At 41.5% G+C, this 13,561-nt stretch overlaps 1 protein-coding gene across 2 annotated transcripts; it reads right to left on the bottom strand.

Annotated features, from left to right (window-relative positions):
• Positions 1–201: 201 nt before the first annotated feature.
• Positions 202–13,256, bottom strand: LOC120021449 (spermine synthase-like). Of its 2 annotated transcripts, none has more exons than XM_038965222.1 (11): positions 13,093–13,256; positions 11,992–12,112; positions 5,018–5,105; positions 4,614–4,678; positions 4,168–4,343; positions 3,412–3,566; positions 3,130–3,219; positions 2,882–2,996; positions 2,573–2,652; positions 2,242–2,357; positions 202–2,110 (listed from the first exon to the last, which is right to left on the bottom strand). In XM_038965222.1, the coding sequence occupies exons 1-11, from the start codon at positions 13,136–13,138 to the stop codon at positions 2,080–2,082; spliced, it is 1,083 nt and encodes a 360-aa protein (XP_038821150.1). In that variant the 5' UTR covers positions 13,139–13,256; the 3' UTR covers positions 202–2,079. The 2 variants fall into 2 exon arrangements, with proteins under 2 accessions (XP_038821150.1, XP_038821151.1); XM_038965223.1 differs by having other exon boundaries at positions 11,992–12,109; positions 13,093–13,240.
• Positions 13,257–13,561: the final 305 nt, after the last annotated feature.

Here is a 13,561-nt window from a genome sequence, read left to right as displayed (position 1 = left end):
AAACATCTGTCGATGTGCCCTTGAGCAAGGCACTTAACCCTAATTGCTCCTGTAAGTCACTGGATAAGAGTGTCTGCTACAACATAGGAGTACATCATGTGGTTGGTAGATAACTTGATGGGTTCTCTACACCTCGAATAAAAAAACTAAGGACACATTTTTACAGCGTCCGTAGACATCAGGAGCAGGGTAATCAAATGATTGAAGTTTGTGTTAACAAAGGGGAAGTTTTATTGAAATCAACATTGCTCATGGTAGAATGAATTTCAAAAGGAAGTACATGGGAAATGCAAGCAAATCTGTATTCAAAGTATTGAGTTTGCTCTTCATGTTTGCATTGGTATGATTCTGGACTTTCAGTAGAAACACCCAAATTGTCTGTCAGTTGTGACTGCTAGCTAAGATATCTGATATACTCCCCTGAATCAAGAAAAACATTTTCTTCTCCAACTCATTTTTAATAGCAGGTAGTCACTGCTGAACAAAAAGGTATTTTGGATAAAACAGCATTTGGTGAAATTATATCAAATAAATACATTTAACAAAGCACCACAATATTGATCAAAGGCATGAAGTTGCACTGTGTATATGGGAAGCTACATTCAATTAAAATATTTTAATTTCCAGCACATGCACCAAACAAACTTAGAGAAAAATTCTAAACTGAATATGTAAAATAAGATCCAGCAGGAGAAGCTAGAGGTGCTAAATAATAAAAACACAATTCACATTAAAGCAGTACAAGCAAGAAACCGCCACAAAGGAGGGCCTTTTTCCCTTTGAAAAACACATTTGGACACTTCAGCCTCAATGGGCAGGGTTACACTTGGAAAGGACTGGGAATCAAATCACACTCAAGCCAGTTAGCTACAACAAAAGAAGAAAAACAATCAAACGCACAGACAGACATTCATTTGAAACTACGGCGAGCACATGTCCTATCACACAATCACAACCCAAAAGTATATTGTATGTTGGTGCTGTTTTAAGTCAAATTTGAAAAGTAACAACACCCTGAGGGGTAAGTGTACCAAGAGTGTTTAAATACTGGTCCCAGATCTGTCTAGGCTTTAGACCTCCGACTATAGCCTGGTCCCAGACCTGTATGATATTTAGCCAACTCCTCTGAGAATTGTTGCCCTGCTATGTATAAAACATGTAACATGTATGGCATGACAACTACACAACAGTCAGAGAAGTCTCAAACCTAGACAGGTCTGGAACCAGGCTATAGTCAGAGAAGTCTAAACCCTAGACAGGTCTGGAACCAGGCTATAGTCAGAGAAGTCTAAACCCTAGACAGGTCTGGAACCAGGCTATAGTCAGAGAAGTCTAAACCCTAGACAGGTCTGGAACCAGGCTATAGTCAGAGAAGTCTAAACCCTAGACAGGTCTGGAACCAGGCTATAGTCAGAGAAGTCTAAACCCTAGACAGGTCTGGGACCAGGCTATAGTCAGAGAAGTCTAAACCCTAGACAGGTCTGGGACCAGGCTATAGTCAGAGAAGTCTCAAACCTAGACAGGTCTGGGACCAGGCTATAGTCAGAGAAGTCTCAAACCTAGACAGGTCTGGAACCAGGCTATAGTCAGAGAAGTCTAAACCCTAGACAGGTCTGGAACCAGGCTATAGTCAGAGAAGTCTCAAACCTAGACAGGTCTGGGACCAGGCTATAGTCAGAGAAGTCTAAACCCTAGACAGGTCTGGAACCAGGCTATAGTCAGAGAAGTCTCAAACCTAGACAGGTCTGGGACCAGGCTATAGTCAGAGAAGTCTAAACCCTAGACCAGTGGCAGTAGCCCTACACGGTCAGCCCCACAGCTCTCCCTGGAGGGCACACGCAAAAACAACAGTCCAATTCAAAATATCCAACTAACAGAAATACAATCTCTTGTAAGTTCAGACATAAAATTATACAATTAAGATGTAAAAAGGGTTTAAGAGAGAGTTGGACATGGAAGGATAACAAAACCGTGTGAGTAGAGATGGGGGGGGTCATCTCTCCCCTCAGTGCGACGGCGGACAAATAGGGGGGTGGACAGTTTTCACATTCCGGCAGGCAGCGTACGGAGGAGACCTCTTCACTTCTTCCAAACGGTGTAGAAAACCCACCTGAGTCAGCTCATTAAGGAGAATGCCATGTAAACAACAAGTAACCACACGTCTATGTATGAAAGTATGCCTGTGTGACCGTGAATGGGAGACGTGTCTGATAAGTGCAAGACTCTTTTCTTGAAGGATACAGTTCCATATAAGAGGGCACACACACCACCTCCTTGGAAAAGTCTACAGGACATGAGAGCCTTCCCAGCTGCTCCTCATAAAGAGCCAGTGTCTCAGTCAGATTGGCACTATTACCCTGATGACACGGGGTTAAAACATGGACCACACAGCAATTAGGGGACAAAAATGTCAACAAAAGAAACCCATCACACTAGGACAAACTTGTCTCTCATGAACAACAAAGATATACGAGACAGTTAATCATGTGTAGAGATGGTGATCTCAATATGAGCTGAAATCCACACAAGGGTGGGGTGACTGTATGAAGCACTCAGTGAATATGGGTCTCACCTGTGTGAAGTACTTCCCAGTAGGACGCAGTACTTTTATTGAGAGATCCAAGATAAGCTGTAGGAACTCCCATGTAGAGTCTGAGGCAGAGTAAACCATCTTTCAACCAATTATGCAAGTGTTTCATACAAGCCCCGATTCACGAAACAGGTTAAGATTACACTGTCCACATCCTAAAATCAGATCAATTCTTTGCAATGAGGTACAAGGCGGTGCGTCTTTACAAGAGCCCTACCAGTATTCATCATTGCATACACCGTTAGAACAGAATGTCCAAGAAGACCCCATGAGAGAGCATTTGTCACTCACCCTCCTCTGGCGCTGTGGAGATGGGGACCGCTGTGAGGTCATTGATGACGTAATCAAACGTCTTCCCTTCCTCAACATACTTTTTTAGAACAGGAACGCAGTCCTCTACCAACACCTGGAATGAGATAAGAAGAGATGGAGGGGATGCAGGGAAATGGAGTTATGGAAACACCATGTAGTAACATACAAGTGACAAATGTTCCATCTCAACTAAGGAGAGGTGCAGTGGACAGCACTGTCCTGCTCACCTGGTAACATTCTCCCTTCAAGTTGTCCAGAACACTCCCACATGCCTTCCTCATGTGTGTTCTACACCCATCAATCACCATTTGGTCGATGTAACCACTTTGTCAAGGCATTACAAACCAGGCACAGGGGAAGACAGATGACAGACCAGATAATCCTACCGGGCTACGTCTCAAGAAAATGCTCATAAGAGGTTAGTGTTAAAATATTGTTGGTGCAAATCCCTGAAGCAATATGTTAACTGAGCACAGAGCGAAGTGAAAAGCAGGGTCCTGAAAGGATATCTCCACCATGGTGATCATCTTTGGCTTGAGTTTGACGGCCTCTGCGAGGATTCCTCCATCGCCGCCTCCTAAGATCAGCACCTCCTTCCCTGCATAGTTCTCTTGCCCTCTGCCCATGATGGCCTGGGTGTAGGGCAGGTCACTCTCTGACAGATCTGCCATATAATCACATTACAGTAGGCCCCTTCACTCTGACAGATCTGTCATATAATCACATTACAGTAGGACCCTTCACTCTGACAGATCTGTCATATAATCACATTACAGTAGGCCCCTTCGCTCTGACAGATCTGTCATATAATCACATTACAGTAGGCCCCTTCGCTCTGACAGATCTGTCATATAATCACATTACAGTAGGCCCCTTCGCTCTGACAGATCTGTCATATAATCACATTACAGTAGGCCCCTTCGCTCTGACAGATCTGTCATCACATTACAGTAGGCCCCTTCGCTCTGACAGATCTGTCATATAATCACATTACAGTAGGCTCCTTCACTCTGACAGATCTGTCATATAATCATATTACAATATCATTAGATTAGTAAGCCACATGCCATGATTGAAACCCAGCCAAATGTTCATCTTATTAGATTCAGTTATCAGAAGTGAAACATAAATTGAACAACAAGTGACCTAAAAAAGTAAAGTAAATAACATAATTACAACAATATACAGTAGCAGTAGGTGAGGAATAATTCATAACAAAAATGGATCTAAAATCAAGGCCTGTAGGAATGCTATATTTGACTTACTAACATCCCCATTGAGGATCAGGATATTGCCAAACTGCTGTGAGTGCATGATCTTTATGTTCTGGTATGCAGAGTCCTCATCATATACAACCCGATCTATGTCATACTCCACCAGTCTGCCGTCTGCTGTGGGCCAGTATCGATCAACAGCTGCACCTCGTGTCAGAGCTGGGAGCCTGGGGAAGGTGGGACATGGTAAATCAAATCAAATTTTATTTGTCACATACACATGGTTAGCAGATGTTAATGCGAGTGTAGCGAAATGCTTGTGCTTCTAGTTCCGACAATGCAGTAATAACCAGGTAGATATCATGTTCATGATGCCATCATGGAGATATTGACAGGGGCTTATAGGGTAATCGTTTCACACTACAGCTTGTGTCCAGTCACAAGATAGTCAACACACAAGGCCACTACCGTAAGATCATCCACCACTCGAGGCTTACCTCTTGACCCTCTTAATGTTTCCATGTAGGAGACTTCTCAGCTTCTCTTCCAGTGTATTCAAAAGCTGAGAGAAAAATCAAATACCGTATTTGTTATTTTGCATATTCTAATGATATATTAACCAAAAATATCCTAAATGTCAAAAAGGCCTACGAGACCACATGTTCGAAAGGTTCGTAAGCAAGCATTTCACTGTAAAGTCTATACCAGTTGTATTCGGCGCATGTGAGAAATACAGCAACACATCAAACTGTCTAATTAATGGAAACATTTCTTACTTAGGGTATTCTGAAGGTCTTAAATATGATCTTTTGTTGTTTTTTGTGTTATTGTATTTGTGTTATTGTTTTATGTATGGATGTAAGCAGGTCCATTGTGAAGACAAGTTTCTCTCATCACCTACATTCTCTACTTGTACAATGTTATCTCCTTCACAACACTGCAGATCAATGGTAAGCAGGCCATGGGCGGTCACACGCAGAATAACCAACCTGAGAAGAGACACATACAAAAACAGAGAAATATACACATAGTTAAATTGAGAGAAACATAGAATTGAATCTAGGCTATAACTTCTCTCTGTCACTTCGCTCTCCTTCAACACAAAGCTCATGAGGAGAGCCATGGCATGACAGGTTGTGACCTATTGACCTAAGCTTAATGACAGCTCAGTGGAGAGCCAATGGGCAGCTGAAGGTTGAGCATTTCTACCCAAAATGTGTGGTGTTGCTGCGGGTATATTCATGCAGGCTTAGGCCCACACAATGGCCAACCGGCAGTGTTTACCACTCACCACACACACACAAAACAGGAAGCGCCAAAGCCCTTACATCCGATAAACAAAGCCACTAAAGAGCTATGCGTTCATTTGAACGTGAGCCATTGTGGTACCAATGACACACTTAACTGGCCAATCAATGGTCTTCCTAAAGGGTGTCTGACCACTAGAACACACCTGGGGTTTTTATTAGCCAGTCAGGGTATTGTTCTAAATGTAATTTAACTTTATTTAACTAGGCAAGTCCGTTAAGAACTGGCTAGTGTTTGGGGTAGCTACAGTGTTTGCAACTTCCGTCTACATTTGTTTTGCATAAACCTCGACAACCTGACACATTCAAACCCTACATACGCACACATTTACAACACAAAACACACATCATTTTCTGCTTCTTTATTTTACTTGTATTATTATCATCATCTCCTCTCCTGATGCCTAGACACTTTACCCTGCCTTCCAGTACATATCTACCTCAAATACCTTATTATTATCTCTCCTGATGCCTAGACACTTTACCCTGCCTTCATGTACATATCTACCTCAAATACCTTATTATTATCTCTCCTGATGCATAGTCACTTTACCCTGCCTTCCAGTACATATCTACCTCAAATACCTTATTATTATCTCTCCTGATGCCTAGACACTTTACCCTGCCTTCATGTACATATCTACCTCAAATACCTTATTATTATCTCTCCTGATGCATAGTCACTTTACCCTGCCTTCCAGTACATATCTACCTCAAATACCTTATTATTATTATCTCTCCTGATGCCTAGACACTTTACCCTGCCTTCTAGTACATATCTACCTCAAATACCTTATTATTATTATCTCTCCTGATGCCTAGACACTTTACCCTGCCTTCCAGTACATATCTACCTCAAATACCTTATTATTATTATCTCTCCTGATGCCTAGACACTTTACCCTGCCTTCCAGTACATATCTACCTCAAGTACCTCTGCACTATGATCTGGTACTGGTACTCCCTGTATATAGCTCCACATTGATCTGGTACTGGTACTCCCTGTATATAGCTCCACATTGATCTGGTACTGGTACTCCCGGTATATAGCTCCACATTGATCTGGTACTGGTACTCCCTGTATATAGCTCCACATTGATCTGGTACTGGTACTCCCGGTATATAGCTCCACATTGATCTGGTACTCCCTGTATATAGCTCCACATTGATCTGGTACTCCCTGTATATAGCTCCACATTGATCTGGTACTGGTACTCCCTGTATATAGCTCCACATTGATCTGGTACTGGTACTCCCTGTATATAGCTCCACATTGATCTGGTACTCCCTGTATATAGAGCCACATTGTTCTGGTACTCCCTGTATATAGAGCCACATTGTTATGGTACTGGTACTCCCTGTATATAGCCCCACATTGATCTGGTACACACAAACCAAAGCACGCAACAGGCTGACCAATACAAGGGCTGAATTTTTTTGGGCCATCCGGGCAAATTTGAGGCTTTTTGAGCCTGACAGCGAGCCATCCTCAACAAGATTGGAAAGTGACAGTGAAGATGAGACCTCAGAGTCTGATGTTCAAGAGGTGAACATTGAGGAGGTCCAGGGAGAAGACATGGAAGCCTGAGAGGAAGACAACCAAAGATTTAGCTGCTAGACTATCATTTTACAGATGTTGAAAACGTTTTTGGGAGATGCAATGGATCAGTGGGGATCATTCAATATTCCCTTTCTTTTGTTGTTCAGTGAAATCATCCCATGTGAAGAGTCAACTCATTTAATTAAAGTTCAATTTGTAACTAAATAGTTTTATTTCTATTGGAAGGATTTAATCATTTGCAATTATGTCTACTTATGAGACATAAGGTAAAAGGTTTATGTTTCTGTCTCCATATGATATGGTAAATATATCCAATGCAAAAGACATCAACATATAAATGGTATTAATATTAATGTACATATATTTCCATTATTTCCCATATATTCCTGTTAATTTCCAGAGAAGGTTTCCACCTCTGAATATTCCCCAAAATGTGCAACCCTAGTTATAACATCTACAGAAAATAACAGAAATGCCAATGGGGGCGGTGTTAAGCTTAGGTAGGATCTCATGTTAAATACTGTTGAAGTAATATGGCTACAGGCTCACCTGCCTCACCTAAAGCCCATTCTTGTGGGAAGCTGCTATAGACCACCAAGTGCTAACAGTCAGTATCTGGATAATGTGTGTGAAATGCTTGATAATGTATGTGATAAACAGAGAGGTATATTTTCTGGGCAACCTAAATGTTGACTGGCTTTCATCAAGCTGCCCACTCAAGAAAAAACATCAATCTGTAACCAGTGCCTGCAACCTGGTTCAGGCTTTCAGCAATCCGAGGAACTGAAGAAGGACTACAACATTCTCTTGAACACCCTTCTTTGCACAGGGAAGAGACCAGTCATCTCTGGTCCCCAGCCGTGCTATAGAAGGGGTTCGGAGCGTTACAGCCGCCTCGCTGCCCTAAACGAGTTCCTGAAGCTCTCTAAAAACACAAATGTCTCCTTTTGTGACAATTTTGACTTCCTGTGAGAGCAACCAACACTCTTTAAAAGAGATGGGATTCACCCTGACCGCAGGGGTTCCAGGATTATCTCCAACATAGCGAACTGCTTAAGAGACTGACGGTAGCAAGGATCTCATGTCAGATGATGCGGAAGTAATATGGCTACAGGTTCATCTGCCTCACCTAAAGCCTATTCTCGTAGGAAGTTGTTATAGACCAGTGCTAAATGTCAGTATTTGGACTATATATATGTGAATCAGTCAACCTACCAGGGTATTTATAGAACTGGTATTAACAGAACAGGAACTAAATCATCCAAGTGTATTGATCACATCTTTACTAATGTTGCATAAATCTTCTCTAAAGCAGTATAGACACCCATCAGATGTAGTGATGATAATATAATAGCCATAACTAGAAAAAAAACGAAGTTCCGAAGACTGGACCTAAAATTGTGTATAAATGAACATAAAGTTTTTGCAATGATACCTATGTCGAAGACGTGAAAAATATTTGTTGGTTTGATGTGTGTAATGAGGGACATCCGAGCGCTGCAGTACTTATGAAACTGCTGCTTCCGGTTACGGATAGACAAGTGCCTATCAAGAAGCATGTATTGCACTTCGATGTACACAGAGGGAAAATGCCAGTCTTTCCTGGCGAAAAGTTGAGGAGAGTTTGACTGCATCACTATTGATGTGTTGAGGGTACAGAACTGTCTGTTCAAGCAGTTAACACACAGATCAGACACTCATCGGTACAACACAAGACGTGCAACCAGAGGTCTCTTCACAGTCCCCAGGTCCAGAATAGAGTCATGACTACATGGAACTCTGCCACCCCCGGTAACTCAGGATAGCAATGAAACCAGTAAAAAAAAAAAAAAAAAAAAATTAAGTGGTCGCACGAAGGCGACTGAAGAGACTGATACTATACTGATATGTAGGCTGTGTGTGACGTTTTAAATGTATGCGTTTCAGTCTTGACTAATAATGTTCTGTACTATGTATTATGCCATGTTTGACGTAGACCCCAGGAAGAGCAGCTGATGCTTTTGCAGCGGCTAATGGGGATCCTAATAAATACCAAATGTTATCAGTCAACCTACCAGGGTATTTACAAAAACAGCACAGGAATGAAATCAACATGTATTGATTACATCGTCACTAATTCTGCAGAAATCTGCTTTAAAGCAGTATCCAAATCCATCGGATGTAGTGATCACCTTATAGTAGCAATATCTAGGGAAACCAAAGTTCCAAAGGCTGGGCCTAATATAGTGTATAAGAGGTCATACAATACGTTTTGTAGTGATTCCTATGTTGATGATGTAAAGAATATTTGCTGGTCGGTGGTGTGTAATGAGGAGCAACCAGACGCTGCACGTGACACATTTATGAAATTGCTTATTCCAGTTACTAATAAGCATGCACCCATTAAGAAAATGGCTGTAAAAACTTAAATCCCTGTGGATTGATGAGGAATTGAAAAACTGTATGGTTGAGAGGGATGAGGCAAAAGAAATGGCAAATAAGTCTGGCTGCACAATTGGCAAACGTACTTCAAATTGAGAAATCGTGTGACTAAACTGAATAAAAAGAAAAAATTATACTATGAAACAAAGATAAATTATATAAAAGAATGATAGTAAAAAGCTTTGGAGCACCGTAAATAAAATTGAGCGAAAAGGCAAACTCAGCTCCATCATTCATTGAATCAGATAGCTCATTCATCACAAAACCCACTGATATTGCCAACTACTTTAATGATTTTTTACATTGACAAGATCAGCAAATTTAGGCATGACATGCCAGCAACAAACACCGACACTACACATCCAAGTATAACTGAACAAAGTTTGAAAGACAAGCATTGTAATTTTGAATTATGTAAAGTGAGAGTGGAAGAGGTGAACAAATGATTGTTCTCTATCAACAATGACAAGCTACCTGGGTCTGACAACTGGATTGAAAATTACTGAGGATAATAGTGGAAGATATTGACACTCCTATTTGCCATATCTTCAATCTAAGCCTACAAGAAAGTGTGTGCCCTCAGGCCTGGAGGGAAGCAAAACGAATTCCGCTGACAAAGAATAGTAAAGCCCCCTTTACTGGCTTAAATAGCTGACCAAAAAAATGGTGTTTGACCAGATACAATGCTATTTTACAGTGAACAAATTGACGCCAGACTTTCAGCACACTTATAGGGAAGGACATTCAACAAACACGGCACTTACACAAATGACTTATGATTGGCTGAGAAATCGACGATAAAAAGATTGTAGGAGTTGTTTTGTAGACTTCAGTGCAGCTTTTGACATTACCGATCATAGTCCGCTGCTGGATAAACACATGTCTTACGGCTTTACACCCCCTGCTATATTATGGATAAAGATTTAGCTGTCTAACAGAACACAGAGGGTGTTCTTCAATGGAAGCCTCTCCAAAACAATCCAGGTAGAATCCGCATTTCCCCTGAGCACCTGTCTAGGTCCCATACGTTTTAAAATCATTACTAATGACATGCCACTGGCTTTGAGTAAAGCAAGAGTGTCTATGGAGGCAGATGACTCAACACTATACACGTCAGCTACTACAGCGAGTGAAATTACTGCAACACTTAAAGAGCTGCAGTCAGTTTCAGAATGGTGGCAAGAAATAAGTTAGTCCTAAATATTTCAAAAACTAAAAGCATTGTATTTGAGACAAATCATTCACTAAACCTCAACTAAATATTGTAATGAATAAAGTGGAAATGTGACTAAACGGCTTGGAGTTAGTCTGGATTGTAAACAGTCATGGTCAAAACATGTTGATGCAACAGTAGCTAAGATGGGGAGAAGTCTGTCTATAATAAAGTGCTGATCTGCCTTAACACCATCAACAAGGCAGGTCCTACAGTCCCTAGTTTTGTTGCACCTGGACTACTGTTCAGTCGTGTGGTCAGGTGCCACAAAGAAGGACTTTGCTCAATTGGCTCAAAACAAAGCAGCACGGCTGACCCTTAAAATGTACACAGAGCTAACATTAATAATATGCATGTCAATCTCTCATGGCTCAAAGTAGAGGAGAGATTGGCTTCATCACTACTTGTTTTTGTAAGAAGTATTGACATGCTGAATGCACCGAGCTGTCTGTTTAAACTACTAGCACACAGCTCAGACACCAATGCATACCCCACAAGACATGCCACCAGAATACCTAAGTGCAGAACAGACTATTGGAGGCACACAGTACTATATAGAGGCATGGCTACATGGAACTCTATTCCACATCAGGTAACTGACGCAAGCAGTAGAATCAGATTTACAAAACAGATTTAAAAAATACACCTTATGGAACAGAGGGGACTGTGAAGAGACACACACACACGCTAACACACACATGGATTTTGTATTGTAGATATGTGGTAGTAGAGTAGTGACCTGAGGACCCCAGGATGAGTAGCTGTTGCCTTGGCAGCTGTTGCCTAATGGGGATCCATAATGAATACAAAATGTATTGTACAGTATGTAAGGGTACTATGGATGTGCATACTGTACATGCTTTTAACGTGTACCTAAAGCACCATACCCTGCTGAATCTGTCTGGCCTGACTGTCTTCATAGTGTGTTGTGCGTCTCATGTGCTGTATTACTTGTTCTTATTATTATCATCAATATTATCATCAAGTTAGAAACGCTGCACCACTCGGGAGCCTAAGGCACTGCATCTCAGTGCAAGAAGCATCACTACAGTCCCTGGTTTGAATCCAGGTTGTATCACAACCGGCCGTGATTGGGAATCCCATAGGGCAGCGCACAATTGGCCCAGCGTCGTCCAGGTTTAGCCGGGGTAGGCCGTCATTGTAAATAAGAATTTGTTCTTAACTGACTTGCCTAGTTAAATAAAGGATACATTTAAAATGTTAAAAAAATATTTATGTTTTTAATGTAGCACTTCGGGTTTTTGAAAAGCGAACACACACTAGGCCTAATTCATGAACATTAAACTAATTCTACAAAATATGTTGGTAAGGACATAAATAATGATGACAGTGTTGATGTAACTGGTGCCTACCTGCCATTCTTGCCAATGAAGGTAGCAAGATATCCATGTCCCTCAGTGTCATGGACAGTCTCTGTCATTTCCTGTTCTTGAAATATAGACTGCAGCCCATGCACAGTCGTTGGACAGTCTGCTAAACAGAAAAGTGGGAGGGGCATTTCTAGGGTGACAACACAATAATTAACACAACACCATACCCTCCCATGTTTGAAATTCCTGTTTCAGACATAATCACCATTAAATGGTAAATAAATTAAGCCTGTTAAGAAGGTAATATCTAGCTAGCTAAAGGAGAGACAGGGTTGCACTTACTGCACACACAAACTGTAGCTACCTTGTAACAACCACCAGAAATGTCAAATAATAAGCTAGATAACTATGTTCTTCATGTCTTGTCTGTGTACCTTAACGTTAGACCAGACAGTTGGCTATGCAGTAACATGCTAAAAATAAATGGCAGTAGCCTTGCTAATTTAACTTGCAAATTCTGCTTGTATGCTATTTTACCGTGAGTGCATATACTATAGATATCAGACTAATAATTGGCCACTAGGACCTTATGAATAAAAAAAAGTGTGACCAACTTGAGATGGCTATAGCCTCATCAATAAACAAAGTCAACATTGCTATGCTAACTAGCTAGCTAGTCAAGCCTGCCTGTCCATTAAAACCAATCACATATGACGCAGACAGGCGCAGCAGCAGACAGATGAGATACCTTTGCTAACGCAGCAGCAGACAGATGAGATACCTTTGCTAACCTAGCTAGCAACTGCACAAAAGGTCATATTACCCGCCTACCAGTCATGTTGCTGGCAACCAGCAATGTCTGATTTGGAATTATGCCATCAAGATAGCGGACGACATTTAACTAGATCAATATTACTCAGCACGTCATTACCTACGTCCTCCGCGAAAAAAAGCACTAATCGTGCATATCATAATTGTATGATTAGTATATATTGGACAGACTGCGCGTACTGACAACGATTAGTTAGCTAGCTAACGTTAGCTAGCATACAGTACATGCGCAAAGGGAAATGATAGCTAATGACTCCCATGTTCTGTTATGCAGCAACCGTTCGTAGCCTAATGCCGGTGTGTGTCATTTACCTGGCGCTGAGAGGTTGAAGTCGAGGGTGTAATGTCGCAGTGCCATGACTGGGTACAGCCGTCAGCCATGCCTGGAGTAGGCAGCCGGTGTGAAAATGGAATTTGCGTGTGGTGACAGAAGGAGGGATCCGTGCTAGTACTGCCAGAGTGTTGTTTGAAGTGGGAGGGTTTGCGAGAGTGCAGACTGGTCTGTGGACACGCAGGGGGAGGGTCCGATGACGGCCACCTCGTGCTCACATGTATCCACAGTTCAGACTGCAGTAGGCTTCCTGTTAGTTGTACAGAGAGAGAGATGTTTCTTATTTTTTCTATTTTTTTTAAGTTTCTTATTTTCTTATGTTTTTTTTGTTGACAGATTACGTATAATCAATCCAGTCCTTTGCAGGGATGGGCAACCGTAGACCCGCGGGGCTCATCCAGTCCATGAGCCTATGAAAAATGTAATGTGCAGTGGATTATAGAAAAAGTA

Source organism: Salvelinus namaycush, chromosome 26, assembly GCF_016432855.1.
Source record: "Salvelinus namaycush isolate Seneca chromosome 26, SaNama_1.0, whole genome shotgun sequence".
Taxonomy (NCBI): domain Eukaryota; kingdom Metazoa; phylum Chordata; class Actinopteri; order Salmoniformes; family Salmonidae; genus Salvelinus; species Salvelinus namaycush.
This window is presented reverse-complemented; position numbering and strand designations above follow the sequence as displayed.